Raw genomic sequence first — 16,768 nt, 5'->3', positions numbered from 1 at the left:
ATCCTCACAAGATCTTCTGCTCTACTCCCCTCTTACCTCCTCTTCCCACAATCGCATACAAGATTTCTCCCGTGCATCCATCCTACTCTGGAACTCTCTACCCCAACGCATCAGACTCGCCTACCATGGAAACCTTCAAAAGGAACCTAAAGACCCACCTCTTCCGGCAAGCCTACAACCTGCAGTAACCATCGCTCCACGACTTAGTCTACCCCCATCTACTGTATGCTCACCCATCCCTTGTTGACTGTGAGCCCTCGCGGGCAGGGTCCTCGCTCCTCCTGTACCAGTCGCCGTCACGTTTTGTTAAAGATCATTGTAATTGTTTTTATATGTATACCCCTTTTTCACATGTAAAGCACCATGGAATGAATAGAGCTATAATAATAACCATATGGCATCTAAAAAATACTCAGGGGAGAAGCGGGAACAAAATGGGTGCAAAACTGGACACACTGACCTGGTGACAGGTCCTCTTTAAAAGACTAATTTTGGATTCAAATTTTGTGAGACAAGTAAATGACTTCTCACAAAACCCTAGAAAGTGTGAGCGATAGGGAAACTAGATGGAATGGCTGTGATAGCCTTTTGTGTATGACACTGCAGAATCATGTGTCTGCTATACAAATATGTGAAAACCGTTGAATACATTTCCATAGGACATTGGAGATTTTTTCTCACCAGGTTATCATTAGACCTGAAGTACGTAACTAGCTAAGAGCGTCACCAATTGGACTGTTCAGGAATGTCAGGTGTTGGCGTGTCATCAGTGTTACCTCAGGTGCTTTACTAGTCTACACACCTGTAATTTTAGCAGTCTTCTCTTCCTGGTTAACTCTATTCTCCTCATCATCCTCGTTGTCTTCCTCAAAATCATCCAGGTTTCCTATGTCCGCTTGCTTCATGCTCATCAGACTGGCCAGACTTTGCATGTCTTCATCCCTGAAAGAAAGCCACACAAATCCTTGCCATTTATACCTTCTCATAAATAATAATGACGAAAGCTTCATCAAAACAAGATTTGCTCAAGCACGATTGCAGCCAGGTTTGTTCTCTCAAACGCTTCAACGTTTCATAGAAAACATAGTTTAAGGATCCAACTGGGGAAGATAACAGTCCCGATGATGACCCCAGGCGGCTTCTTCTTGCACTGCCCAAGGTGATTGACAGTAGCCTCTCCTGGTGTACACATATGGGAGAAACCTGTCAATCACCTGAAGTGGCGCTAGGAGAAGCTGGCCGGGGGCCGCATTGAACTAGTCATGTCTATGCCTTTGGTCCTTGGTCGGATCTCCAAACTACATGTTCTCTTAAACGCCGAAGCATTTCAGAGAAAAGCATACCCGAATGCAATCGTGCAGCCAAGCTCTGATTAATACTGCCTGTTATTTGGGCAGCATGAATCAAATGACCGGTTCTCTTTAGAAAAATATTAAGATTGGAGAGTCCTCAGTGGTTGATACTTTTTAATGGCTAACTAAAAAGATGGTAACAAATTGCAAGCTTCTATGCCTGATAAAGACACCTGAATAGTCTCGAAAGCTTGCAATTTGTTACCATCTTTTCAGTTAGCCATTAAAAGGTATCAACTACTGAGGACTCTCAAACCTAAATATTTTTTTATCTACTGGCTAACACGGTACCTAGATATACATTTTCCAGGTTCTCTTTAATAGTTCTATCCTGCTGCACAAAACTGAGAAAAAAAAAAAAAGTATACTTGCCTCCCAGACAGATGCCACTCCTCAAATTTCCTAGTGGTCTCTCCTAACTCTTTTAAATGGGTTGCATAGTATTGAACTAACCAGAAATACTAGACAAAACCAGTGGACAGATGTATCACAGTTTCTGAAAAAACTATAAACTCCTTTTTGGTAATTCTTGAGAGCCCCATAACACAAAAATAATAATTTGTCAATTTTCCAATATTCTTTCTGTACCAATCCTTCACGGTTTTCAGAGTCTCTGCTTACTGTCAAACTCTTCACTGTTTAACCCTTTTCTCACATATGAAATCAAGTGCCACGGAATGGAGAAGGCTCAGGAGCTGAAACTGGCCAATATCTATGTGGATAGATGGGTGTAGACCTTCTGGCACCATTCGCTCCCCCGATGTTCTTGTAATAACAGCTAGCTCTGCCATGTTGGTACTCCTCTGAAACCCTTCCTTTTCAATTAAAGTGTTGCAGTGTATTTTACAAGCAATCACAGGTTCAAGTCCCCTAAAGGGACTAAAAAAAAGAAAACAAAAAAAAATGAAGGAAATTTTTTTTTTGTTAAAAAAAGGGGCAAATAAAAAAAAAAAAAACCAAAAGATAATATCTTCCTCCCTTTTCCAATACCAGTAATTATTTGTTTATTCTTTTTTAATAAGCGTATTTGGTATCATAAAGTCTGTAAAATTATTCAGCCTGTACAGTCAATGATGAAAACATTTTAAATGACTTAAAACCCTCCAGAATTGGTGTTTTTCAGTTACTTTGCCTTCCAAAGAAATGTAATAAAAGTTTTTAATTTTTAAAAACTGTAAAATAAACATAAAAAACTATATTAATTTGTTAAATCGACAATCATGCAGACAGTTACCAAGTCACGAAGTGCAAACAAAACCCAAGCAACATTGGAGAATTTTTGTTTGCTTCTTTTTTCACTATTTCACCACACTTATAATCTGTTCCTGTTTTTCAGTATATTACATAATAAAATCAATAGAGTCAAACAAAGCTATAATTCATCCCACAAAAAAAAAACAATCGAATGACAGGGAAGCAAAACAAAAGCCCAAAAGTGAAAACTGAATGCTGCGGGGAGGGGTTATCCCTTGCGGATAAAAACATCTCCCGGTTATGTGATGCACTGGAATTCCACACCTATGTCTTCATCAAATCCGCTAATGTTCTACATCCAATGTACGTGAATTAATTTACTGTGACCCCCATGGTGGAGCATGAACATTATTTTTGCAGATTCCACATGGAAAAATCGGAAATGAGGCTTAATAAATGAATATAGGGCTTATCCTCATGTGAATCCATGGTACATCCACAGCCAAAATCTGAGAATCCGCCTGCTATTGTAAAATACACATCGGATTTGTCATAGGTAAATCAGTAAATTGCAAATATAGGGGTAAGGAGTTTGCACCTGTGCATTATGTGACCAAGGCAGATTTAATCCATTGGAGGTAGACAATGAAGACTCCTACTGACAGCAAGCAGAGATCTACAAAACCATGATGAGGAGGAATACAACAGGAAAATATAGTGGAAAACCATATGCCACGCTTTTCTAATATGTCCTGTAGGTCTTAGGAACAGAGTCACAAATTTTATTACATCAGCTTCATTATTTGCTTGTACCTAATTTTTATTAATCTCAAAAAAGAAGAGGAAAAACTCAACTAAAAGAAAATTATTTCATATGTTCATAAATCAGACGTCTGCATTCAGAGAAGCAGTCATTGCACTGAATGATTACAAAGCAGGCGCACATTTGGATTGTGCAATATGCAAGAAAGAATATTATTACGCAGCAGGGTTACAGTACTGGCTATTTGTAAAAATATCTGTTACTGACGCCCAAACAGAAAAAAATGTTTTCATATATATATACATATATTTTTTTTATTAAGAGAAATGATCTATTTCGGAAAAGGGAACAAATAATACCCTATCTGCATTTTGATGGCTTGCTTGCAATTTAATGATATATTTCTGTAATTGGCATTCCGTACAATTCACACTCACAATGTGTACTATAGTGTTGCGGATTAACACTGGACATTGAAATAGACTTTTCTTTGCCTCCCAAGGAATCCGCACATTTTAATACCCGTGGAGATGATTGCAGGATAGAATACAATTAAATGTTGTCAGGCAACAAAACTGAACTTTGGTAATGTGGCAACAAAGAAGAAAGATAAAAGAAAGAGAAAAAAAGGGGATAAAAAGAAATGAGTGGATTAAAAAAAAATATAGCAGAAATCTACAAATTAAAATGCAGTAGAAAGGTCCGAATTTCTTCTTACAGTAATTGAATGCCCCCCCCCCCCTCTTCCAAAAGTCAAAACAGCCCCTGCTTAGAAAATGTCATTGCCCTACATTAACATTCCATTAAGTGTACTAACAGCTGGTGTCCCAGAACATCTATGGGAACACGCAGCATTCACAAAATACCTCCAATTAACACAGCCAGTTCTCCGATCATTGCTTCTCTGGCAAACTCCATCTTATACCAAGTACAATAACATTGAAAAACCAGCCTGGCATCAGAATAAGACTTACGTAGCTTTGCCCTCTCTGAGGAAAATGCAAGATAAGGAGAACTGCAGAGTGGCAGATACAACCTTCTTGGATAGGGGTTTGAATTTTAGCTTGACGTCAGTTTGGGTAGGCATGGGACTTGCGTATTGCTTCATGTTGATGTTGCTGGTGGCAAGTGCTTTCCGACGACCGGATGGAGATTCCTATAAAAAAAAATATATATATATATATGTAAAAGTATGAAAATTTACATAATCTGTATGGTTATTCCCATTACTGGATTTAGGATAACCCATAAACGTCTGAAGAATGCTGGTCTCCTACTTCTCAATATTGGAGTTCTGTATCGTGGTAATGTAAATGGATAGATGACCGTGGATGAAAGGCATTCAAGTCACTTCTATGGACGCTCCGTAAATACCCACATGCTCATAGAAGTGAATGGAGGAAGCCACACAAGCATGGCCACCTCTATTCACTGTGGTATGAGACAGATTCATGTGGACCCTAGAGGTGGAACCTGCAGCAACCAGACATTTGTGGCATCAGGTGCATTAGTCAAAAATGTTTTGAAATGTTCTTTTTTTTTTTTCACAGATCACCACCACTCCTGTATCATGTAATAATTATTCAACTACTAATGATCGATATTGGCTTTTATGACTTTCAAAAAACTGGGTCTGATTATTCAGCTGGTTTCAAGCATCCAACATCCACGATTGGGATCAGACCAAGAGCAGGTCTCCTGTCCCAAGTTGAACAGCCTCCCAAGTATATATGAAGATTCCTGAAAAAAGATGGCGACGCGAGGCACTCATCTCCCGGCCGGTACCAGCAGAAGGACCTTGAACGCCGGACCCATCTGCGGGACGGAGATGCAGCCGGGAGATGAGCGGCGCGAGGCGCTCATCTCCCGGCCGGTAGCAGCGGAAGGACCCCGACCGCCGGCGCCGCTGACCTCAATGTGGAAGGGAGGACCGGGGAGCGGCGCTGCGGGTCAGGATACTTCTGCTGCGAGCGCCCGCTCATGTCCCGGGTTCTCGCAGCGGAAGTACCCGCACAGGCAGCGCCTCTCCCCGGTCCTCACCAAGACGATTCGATGATAGACCGCGACCAATCACTGATCTTACCGCAAAAGTTAAACACCGCTGTGCTGATTGGTCGCGGACCCTGCCCGCGACCAATCACCGATTTGGGCGCCACATTTAAATATCGGCCGCGACCAATCAGCACAGCGGTGTTTAAATGTGGAGCTAAGATCGGTGATTGGTCGCGGCGAATATTTAAATTTGGCGCCCAAATCAGCACAGTAGTGTTTAACTTTTGCGGCAAGATCAGTGATTGGTCGCGGGCCAAGACCGCGACCAATCACCGATTTGTGCGGCACATTTAAATAGCGGCCGCGACCAATTGGATGTCAGCGCCGCTCCCCGGTCCTCCCTTCACACCCTAGGCGCATGGATGTCAGCGGCGCTGCCTGTGCGGATACTTCCGCTGCGAGAAGCCGGGACATGAGCGGGCGCTCGCAGCAGAAGTATTCCGACCCGCAGCGCCGCTCCCCGGTCCTCCCTTGACACCCTAGCCGCTGATGTCCCCACAGTACCCGCATGGTGTTACAAAGGTCCGGACATTTGTGTTAAAAATCGCTGATTGGTCGCTGGCGCTGCCCGCGACCAATCACCGATTTGGGCGCCACATTTAAATATCGGCCGCGACCAATCACCGATCTTGGCGCCACATTTAAACACCGCTGTGCTGATTGGTCGCCGACGCTGGGCGCAACATTTAAATAGCGTCCGCGACCAATCAGCACAGTGGTGTTTATATGTGGCGCCAAGATCGGTGATTGGTCACGGACGATATTTAAATGTGGCGCCCAAATCTGTGATTGGTCGCGGGCAGCGCCAGCGACCAATCAGCGATTTTTAACACAAATGTCCGGACCTTTGTAACACCATGCGGATACTGTGGGGACATCAGCGGCTAGGGAGTCAAGGGAGGACCGGGGAGCGGCGCTGCGGGCCGGGATACTTCTGCTGCGAGCGCCCGCTCATGTCCCGGGTTCTCGCAGCGGAAGTATCCGCACAGGCAGCGCCGCTCTCCGGTCCTCACCAATACGATTTCGGTCCCCGGTCCTCACCAATACGATTCGCTGATTGGTCGCGGGCGGAGAGCGCGACCAATCAGTGATCTTGGCGCTAAAGTTAAACACCACTCTGCTGATTGGTCGCGGCCGCTGCCCGCGACCAATCACCGATTTGGGCGCCACATTTAAATAGCGGCCGCGACCAATCACCGATTTGGGCGCCACATTTAAATAGCGGCCGCGACCAATCACCGATCTTGCTGCCACATTTAAACACTGCTGTGCTGATTGGTCGCGGCTGGCGTCCGCGACCAATCAGCGAGAATGGTGCCAAATTTAAACAACGCTCTGCTGATTGGCGCCAAATTTAAACAACGCTCTGCTGATTGGTCGCGGATGACAGCCGACTGCGACCAATCAGCGAGATTGGCGCCTAATTTAAACAGCGCTATGATCTCCTGACGGCAAGTGTGAACGGAGGACTGAGGAGCGGAGCCGCCGGTCGGGATGCTTCTGCTGCGAGCAGCCGCTCATCTCCCAGCTGCTCGCAGCGGAAGTACCCGCACAGGCAGCGCCGCTCCCCGGTCCTCACTAATACGACGCGGATTGGTTGCGGCCGTCGGCCCCAACCAATCATCGATATGGGCGGCAAATTTAAACCCCCGCTCTGCTGATTGGTCGGGGCCGGCCACCGCGACCAATCAGCGATTTTGGTGGCAAATTGAAACACCGCTCTGCTGATTGGTCGCGGCCGTGACCAATCACCATTATTGGCGCCAAATTTAAATACCGCTCTACTCATTGGTCGCGGTTACCGGTCACGAATAACCAGCATTATTGGCGACAAATTTAAACAATGCTCTGCTGATTGGTCGCGGCTGTGACCAATCACCATTATTGGCGCCAAATTTAAATACCGCTCTGCTGATTGGTCGCGACCGCCGGCCGCAAACAATCTGCATTATTGCTGCCAAATTTAAACCCCGCTCTGCTGATGGGTCGCGTTCGCTGGCCGCGACAAATCAGCATTATTGGCACCAAATTTAACCCCCGCTCTGCTGATTAGTCGCGACCGCCGGCCGTGACCAATCTGCGATATAGGCACCAAATTTTAACACCGCTTTGCTGATTGGTCACGGTTGCCGGCCTCGACCAATCAGCGATTTTGGCGCCAAATGTAAACACCGCTCTGCTGCTTGCGCCAGGTTGGCCGCATACCTATTCTAGAATACCCGATGCGTTAGAATCGGGCCACCATCTAGTAAAAGATTAATAAAGCCTTACTTCTTAGGTCTAATTACAATGCAAGATTATCGACAACCGACAGCTTTCTCCCAACGAATCCATACACTTGGCTTGTTCGAGCTCCTATGTTCTCTCTGACAGAGATGCTGTAAGAATCCTCTGGCAGAAACTTATTGTACACAGAACAAAAGTATCGGCTGTTCGAGATCCAACAGGCTGGATCCTTCTCTCCAACAACATTATCTGCCGAGGGAGAGTCAGGAGGCTCTGGTACATGTAAGATTGTTAGCCGATCCCACTGATATCAAGCGGGTTTGTCCTACTTTAGGGCAAACCCATATGGCAGATTTGTCCGATAGGCGTGTCCCACTCCCTGCATTTTCTATACACTTTAGTGGCGGGGTGGCCATGTTTGTGTGCTGCCCTCAAGTATGTGAGAATTACCAGATCAGCTGAACAATTCTTACTTGGATCTTAACGTAAAACCCTAAGGATTCAATAGAGATGATTCTATTGAAGTCTATCCCAACAGTCATGAATTTGCAGATGCAGGTCATCAGTCCCACATTCTCCCAATATGTGAGGGTTCTAGTAGTGGAACCCAGACACATGGGGAATTTACGACACATCCTGTCCAAAGACCCTAAATATGGAAGATGGAAATACCAGTTTAAGATGTTTTATCATAGGACATTGCAGTGATCGGTAAAAAGACACCGCTTTACACTTTCATGCTTGGCAATATATACTACATAAAGTTTCCTGCAAAATTTTAAGGTGAAATCTGTTTCAATTTTATGGAAATAGAACAGAAGTCCCCACAATATAATAAAATCTCTCCATTGTTTTGCTCGGTTATGTAATATGACCACTCACATTAACTTGAAGGAAGAGGTACTCTAATGTAAACACTTAATAGGATCTTAAACCAGTTTTACGAGTCTGTCATTAGTTCCAATATTAATACAAGGTGAAGAGTTCAATTTGTACAGAAATGAGAAGTCTGCCATTGTGGAGCACCCGGGCAGCTCGTAGCGTCAGACGTCGCCTTTGAAGATCTACATGGAGTGAGTGTCTATTGGATGCTCCGGCTATGTAAGGTCATGGAGCGATACACCCGGGGTCAGAGTGAGATGCACGTAATAGGTCAAATTATAATTTTGTAAAGTATCAACAAGTAAAAAAAAAGAAAAACACAAGACAATATCATGTTTGTTCAATTTTTGACACAATTTCACAGCTTTAAGCTAAATTAGATTTTCCACTTCCCTAAACGTAAGGTATGAAGAAATATATACTGTATGTACCACACCTTGATCATTATAAATGTCAGTGCCAGGGCATATTAGTAGGCACGCCCTTCATGGCAGCCAAGGATTAAAAAAAAAAAAGTCAGAGTGTAGATCACCCAGAAAACAATATAGGAGTTATAAATGTAGAGCGGGTTTGGGCACGTTACGGGCCATTTTGATAACAGGTAAGCCTATTAAGATACTTCAGCTTGCCCAGACAATACTTATCACGACCCGATATAAAAAGGCATGGGTATAATTAGTACAATCTTGGTTCCCTTATCTCTACTACTGGAGTGATTGACAGCTCCGCAGCCCTGGTCATCTTTAGTGGTGGAGTATTACATTAACATGTAACTAAGAGTTAAGAAGTCCAGTTTGACCTGTGACGAGGACAATTTTACTCTTACTTTACACCCAAGGAAAAGAATTCACTAGACCAGAAATTGAGTCATCTGAAGAAGTCAATTAACTTGAACAATAGGTTAAACAAGGCAGCCAGTTCACTGGAAATGGAGGTGAAATGTGTTACTCAACATGCTCAGATGACAACGCAATTACCCTTCGTAGAAGACAAGTCATGACCCGCAATACCTCTGGTCTATGATGACTTTTTTAATTGGAGCATGCAACACATTTTGCAAATAACACTCACGTTAATCAGGGCAGGCTGAAGAATGAAATGACTCAAACGGCAAAGCATGCCGGGACTAATAGTTTTATATAAACAGAAGAGTAACATTTACTTATTATAGCTAATGGTGTTTCTTCTTTTTCTGCAATACATTGTATATACAAAGCTGCGCCATACCCGTAGGTTATGTTCACACTGAGTTTTTGGATTTTAATTATATTATGGTGTATAGCAATGTTTTTCACCTGCAAAAAAAGCATTCAAAACTGATAAAAGCTGCAACAAAATTGCACATTTTGCCACAATTTACAATTCGAAACTTTGCGAGAAAATAAAAAACACAATGCGTTTTCTACCACGAGTTAAATAATCCCAAAAATAAAACATGATGAGCAGTACCGGTACATTTTCTTATTGAAATAAATGCAAAGTTTGTTGCAAGTGTATTCAAAGCATTTTTGATTAAGATTTCAGCGCAGAATCAAAAATGGCACAAAAAAACTCTGTGTGAACTTATGCTAAGAGCACTGAAAAAATGGCCTCATTCACACAGCAAGCCGTTCCTAAGCTGTAGGCAACCAATGTGCTGTATAGAGTATCAGAAGGGCACCACATTCTCTCTTAGATTAAAGGGGTTTTCTTATGTTGCTTATGTTGTTCTTATCTTCAGGAGCGCACAGCTTCTCTGCCTCCCGTCTTCCTAGCGGCCGGGTGCAATGCGCTCCTGAACACTGACAGTTCAGACCAGCTGTAATACAGGACATATAAAAAAAATCAAGACTGTCATCATTTGGAGTAGATTCATAACTCTTGTATCTATAATTTACCTGGAAATATAGGAACTACACTGTCTTCTCTTGTAATTGCAGCTACAAAAAATAATTCTTATATAACTACATGATCTCCTACAGCACAGTGAGCCTGTATAGTAAAGTGTCAGCACCTGTACCAGTGACTGCAGAAGAGTCTCAGGGCAGTGCACACTAGGACAGTTATGAGGAAAAAATAGGCTGTAATTTATCCATCTTGAGACTTTATAGGAGTTTCAGGATGGTGCTTTGTAGGTGGAGTGGGTGTGCACTGAGGGTGGAAGTGTGAGCAGTGGGAAAGATGTAGCTTTGGTAGGAAAGTCAGAGGAAATATAATACAGAGGCACACGAGGAGTCTCAGAATGTAAACAATAACAGACCATACGGATGGCTGCAGAAGGCTGAAGGGGAGCTAAAAAGGAAAATAAAGGTAACAGGCGCATTGGGAACAACCATATTTTTTTTCTTTAAGTTCTGCAATTTAATAACCGTATTTGGAATGAAAAGCAAAAAGCAATTTATCATTCCTAAATGTAAAAAGATATCTGACCTTTATAAGAGGGTTTGCAGCATCTTAAAACTTTAACTCTTCTCTTCTTTCCAGCTGTGAGATTTTCATAAACATATGCTTAAGAAGAAAAAAAAAAACCTTCTAATTTAAAGTCTTAGGGGCCGATTCATTAAGACTGGAGTTGGGTACACATTAATGAGTCAGGCCCACAGTGTTTCCATGTCCTTTTTCCTTTTCTATCGGACAGGTTTAATAATAGAGTCTGCTTCCATGTTAAATGCGATCATTGGAGCCAAGCCTTGTACAGGGCAAAAATTATTGTAACCGTGAAAAGTAAAATCCCCCTCACATCAGCACTTCACCTGCCATTTTACCAACTTCCAAATGAATCCTTTATTAATATTAACCTGGTGAGCAGGACCGTAGACCAGACAATTGTTATTACATCCCAACTATTCTTCCACTCTAGTTCAAAACCCTAACTTCCAGCATGGACAATCTCATCATATAGTTTACCTTTAAAATGGAACTTCGATATATTAATAATTCATTAGATCATTCACATTGACTTATACTAACTGTTTCAGAACTTTATGCCACATACCCAGAAATGTCTTTTGCATTTTTTTCCCCTAATTACAAGCAAAGACACACATATAAACTATTCTGCCCCACCTCACCGACACAGAGTGGAACCCACAGTTTCCAATCCCAACCCTCAAAAGGCCAAATATCAAGATGTTATAAGCTCCTTAATAAACCAATAGACAATTTTGCCCCATCAGCATCCCCAACCAAATGGTCGTGGGATATACCAGAACTCGCTATACCAGGGGACCCAAATCCGTAGCTTGAGAACCACATGTGGCTCGCGGGCCCGTGATATGTGGCTCGCAGCTGTCTGCCAGCTGGGTGCACTAACACCAGGTGTAGAAAATAACTATTAAGACTAGATCTCTGGATGGTGACTTTTGTGTGTAGCCCGGCACAGAAGAGCAGATCTGAATGGTTATAAGATGGGAAACCCTGGAGCTTGGCATACTGCTTTGGTGTGATTTCAGTGGAAAAGTTTTGGCGGTCATTATACCGGTAATAGGGGGCTCTGGATGTCACTACTGTGAGTGGTGCAGGAGCTGGATGTGGCTCGCGACCCTCTATCGGAGCTGGATGTGGCTGTCGAGGTCAGAAAGGTTGGGGACCTCTGCACTATACCAACCCTACTTACAGAGATTGATATATTGCCATACGTTTCTTCCTTCAGCGTGATATATAGAAATGCTTCTCAATCTCTGTCACTGGGCCTATGTTTACTCCCGTTAGAGGACATAGGATGGGTATTTTCCCTACACCACACTGTTCCAAGTGTAATGCCCCCGAGGCTGACCTGTACCACTACATGTGGTCTTGCCCACAAATAAAGTCTTCTTGAACATAGATTCATGCCTTAGTATCTAATAGCCTGACCAATGTCGCCCCCCATTGGTCCTGTCTGGGCCATTTTTAGATATCTGAATTCAGAAAGATATTGGTGCAATCCTGGTATAAGGAAACTTTTACACATAATAGCAGTAGTGGGACCCAAATCAATACTTCACACATTGCTTGGTCAGCAACCCCCTCCATGCCTCCTTTTGATGAAGATGGACTGGGTGGAGGTGTCTCTTTAAAAAAAATATTAAGTTCAAGATTTCTTTGGGAGACTTTTATAGAACTTTTATCTTACCACAAAATCCTTGCAAGATGGCTTTGAACCAACCACATGGTTTCAACAATGGCTGTTGATGATCCTCCAATATTACCTTAGTTTTACACTACTGGTTATGTCTGCGACATGGAGACACAAAGTCATGCACCACGAAGATGAGATCCTCCACTGCTACCTCTACAATCACTATAATTTTCCTTGATGGGAGAGAGGAGGTAACATGGGCAACTGTTGATATTGGCGCTCATTTGACAATATTGTTAAAACTTGCTTCATTATTCATTACCCAGTGCAGGGCAAGAGGGGGTGGCACTCGACATGTAGAAGGGGGCAGGCTTGGGTACTGAAATCAGTAATTAGCCCACCCCTTAAGATACTGCGGCGGTCACGTGCTGACAAAGGATAGGCTGCCATGTGTTGACTGCAGGACCAGAAACACCACAGCAGGGACCTGGAACCAAAGTGGTCCATGGGGAGGATGAAGGCACCGGAGCTAATAAGCTATATTAGTAACCTATATAATTTACTATATCAAACGGCTTTCCTCTTGAAAAACTTCTTTAAGAGGTGTGTCCACGTGAGACATATTGGATGCGTTAAAATCCACATCAAATCCTCTGGATTTCGATGTGGAAATGCGGCAGATTTAAAACTTTTGCATTACAAAAAGTGAAAACATATATATATATATATATAAAAAAAAACAAGCATAAATTGACATTCTGCAAATGTCAACTCCAAAGTGCGGGGCCCATTTACACTGTAGATTTTTCCTGCAGTGTGCAAATAAAAATGGGGACTAAGGGCCATGTTCTGCTGTGAAACCTTAGGTCCTGACATTAATGTGGATGTAACTTTATAGTTTATCAACTACTAACACTGTACAGTCCAGGTACACCCCTTCATGGCATACCCTAATAGCAGCCTCTTTCGGGAGAATTAAGTCCTGCTATTTTGGAAAAACAGTCCCGTCTTGGAACGGTTTGGGAACTATGAAAAAGAGTTCAAGGTGTTGACTTGATTCCGAATTATGAAAATAAACACTCTTCCAATGACAGCTGCTTTTTCTAATTTAATTTAAAAAAATTGGTTTGAGTTGGAAATGAAAAACTATAGAATTTTTTTTTGTGATCTACAGCTCAGGTGACCATTTCGCAAGCGCCAGCACGAACCATTTTAGCATGTATCCAAAGTAACGCAAAGTACAGGTGCATCTTACTAAATTAGAATATCATCACAAAGTTAATTATTTAAGTTCTTCAATACAAAAAGTGAATCTCATATTATACAGAGTCATTACAAACAGTGATCTATTTCAAGTGTTTATTTCTGTTAATTTTGATGATTATGGCTTACAGCCAATGAAAACACAAAAGCCATTATCTCAGTAAATTGAAATAATTAACAAAAACATCTGCAAAGGCTTCCTAAGCATTTAAAAAGGTCCCTTAGTCTGTTTCAGTAGACTCCACAAGCATGGGAAGACTGCTGACTTGACAGATGTCCAGAAGGCAGTCATTGACACACTCCACAAGGTCCCAGAGTTTCAATTTTCATTTGGAAATCAAGGTCCCAGAGTCTGGAGGAAGAGTGGAGAGGCCACAATCCAAGCTGCTTGAGGTCTAGTGTGAAGTTTCCACAATCAGTGATGGTTTGGGGAGCCATGTCATCCGCTGGTGTAGGTCCATTGTGTTTTATCAAGACCAAAGTCAGCGCAGCCGTCTACCAGGAAATGTTAGAGCACTTCATACTTCCCTCTGCAGACAAGCTTTTTGGAGATGGAAATGTCATTCTCCAGCAGGACTTGGCCCCTGTCCACACTGCCAAAAGTACCAATACCTGGTTTAAAACCAACAGTATCACTGTGCTTGATTGGCCAGCAAACTCGCCAGATCTTAACCCCAAAGAGAATCTATGGGGTATTGTCTTGAGGAAGATGAGAGACACCAGACTCAACAATGCAGACGAGCTGAAGACTGCTATCAAAGCAACCTGGGCTTCCATAACACCTCAGCAGTGCCACAGGCTGATCGCCTCCATGCCACGCCACATTGATGCAGTAATTGATGCAGAAGGAGCCCCGACCAAGTATTGAGCGCATTTACTGAACATACATTTCAGTAGTAGTAACATTTCGGATTTTAAAAACATTTTTCAAGCTGTTATAAAGTATTCTAATTTACTGAGATAACGACTTGTGTTTTCATTGGCTGTAAGCCATAATCATCAACATTGACAGAAATAAACACTTGAAATAAATCACTCTGTTTGTAATGACTCTATATAATATGAGTTTCACTTTTTGTATTGAAGAATTGAAATAAATTAACTTTTTGATGATATTCTAATTTAGTGCGATGCGCCTGTAATATCAACTCAACAATAACAAACTGATCAGGATTTTCATTACAAATCAAGCAGCAAAATGTTGAAAAGTAACATGGCCATGGGTCCATGTACTTCTGTGTGCGCAACCCACAGACTTAAATTACAAGTTCTCAAAACTTGAAAGCCAACTCCGAGGCCCTATGTTCAAGCAATGCATTATATCCGGCACCCTACGGCCATCAAAGCATCTTTCACAAAGATTAGTAATCACTTTTATTTGTCAAGTTAGGAAATAGGCAATATGTGAATCTGGTCTTCAAAGGCCTTTGAATTTTCTCGTAGTGAATTATCTTTTTTTGGAGAGATGTGTCATAAACAAAAGGGCGTCCCACCTCCACCCATTAAATAGAGCCAGGTTGTGAATAGTAGAGAATAATACACCAGACAACTCCATCATTTACTTCTATGTAACCAATTCAAGTGAATACAAAAAGCTTTGTAAGGAGGTCCTTCAGGTTGTCTATAAGATCCTCACATTGAAGAGGTTTATATTGTGAGTTCATTTACTCATTTCATTTGTATTCACATTGAGTGGTGGCGTTCTACAAGAGGGTGGTGTCTCATCACCGAGTATATACCTACAAGAACATACCCGGCGAGGAACACTCATGTACACATCAGATATAAGAACTGTCGGGGGGCAAGCTTCTCTTCATCAATGTGAATGACCCAAGGAGGGACCCCCAACTATGCGTATTCAGAAGGCTTCATAATAAGGGACGATTTCTCGGTTATCACAAGGTGTCCTTTGTGCATGGCTCTGCTGGTAAATCTACTCTCCCTAGAGAGATGAAGGACTTGATGAAAAATGGCTACCTTCATTGTATGTAGGGAAATCAGTTTATGGACCGATCACATATTCACCCACATAGGGCAACTAACTTTGTCAAAAATTAATCCAAGGTGAACACACCAAACACTAGACCACAGGTATAAGAAAGACCAAAGTGACCAGTCAGTCACGAAGGTCAAACGACGTACACTGAGAACATCTGTAGAGCTTACACACACGTGTCTATTCCCCCTGGCGTTTGTCATTACATCGTTTGAGCCCCACTTGCCCCTCTAAAAATAATAAAACAAAAGCCAAAAAAACAAAAAGAAAAAAAACAACAACTTAGCAGATCTGGCTTTTCTCCCCTTTGGAAATTGGTTGGGTGCAGGTTGGACCTCCCTTATCCCACCTTTGGAATATTGTACAATACACTTTGATTAGCAGCAATGTATTGATAAATGAAGATATTTTATACGCATTTTTTAATGCAAGAATGCCTTCAAAACAAATCACACAGGCAATTCCCTTTTTTAGCAGCTTTTATTAAAATTGAAAACTTCTAGGTGAGCAAAAGTCACACTTAGGCCTCATTCAGGCGGCTGATTTTCTCATGTACAAGAAAAGCGGACTGATTATTTTGATCAGACTGTGATCAGAGTGGTTCGAATGTGATCAGTTTTTGTTCGTACGTGGAGAAAAAATTATCCACCTTTTCCATTAAGACAGTCCATGAAAATCGGACCGGACTTGGATGTCATCTGAGCGCAGTCCGATATTTTCACGGACTCATAGATTTGCCGATTTTGATCAAACATGTCTTTGAGATTTTCCGTTGACAGATAGGCTCATGAAAAATCACGGACATGTTAATGGTCCCATCGGTACGAGTGCTATCCATGAAAACCACAGATATCACTCATATGTGAAAATCGGACGTCTGAATGAGGCCTTACAGAAAGATTCCACCAGGGCTAAAAATGTAGTTATACTGTTGCTTTGTAACCCAACAGGTCTGGACCTATATAGCATAATTTATTAGGACTTTCATTTTATACTTCAGC

At 42.3% G+C, this 16,768-nt stretch overlaps 1 protein-coding gene across 7 annotated transcripts in view; it reads right to left on the bottom strand.

The window, feature by feature from the left end:
• EHBP1 (EH domain binding protein 1) overlaps nt 1-16,768 on the bottom strand; it is a 445,048-nt gene that overhangs the window by 318,068 nt on the left and 110,212 nt on the right. For all 7 annotated transcript variants that reach the window (XM_073672136.1, XM_073672138.1, XM_073672139.1 and 4 more), the window contains 2 exons: nt 4,284-4,465; nt 803-942 (listed from right to left, as the gene is read on the bottom strand). In XM_073672136.1, coding sequence (XP_073528237.1) covers nt 803-942; nt 4,284-4,465 — 322 coding nt within the window. The remainder of the gene's footprint in view (nt 1-802; nt 943-4,283; nt 4,466-16,768) is intronic.

The sequence above is a fragment of the Phyllobates terribilis genome, unplaced genomic scaffold (assembly GCF_046119375.1).
Source record: "Phyllobates terribilis strain yellow unplaced genomic scaffold, ASM4611937v1 Scaffold_3__8_contigs__length_932513732, whole genome shotgun sequence".
Classification (NCBI taxonomy): Eukaryota; Metazoa; Chordata; class Amphibia; order Anura; family Dendrobatidae; genus Phyllobates; species Phyllobates terribilis.
Note: the sequence above shows the minus strand (reverse complement) of the source record. Positions and strands in the feature narration are given on the sequence as shown.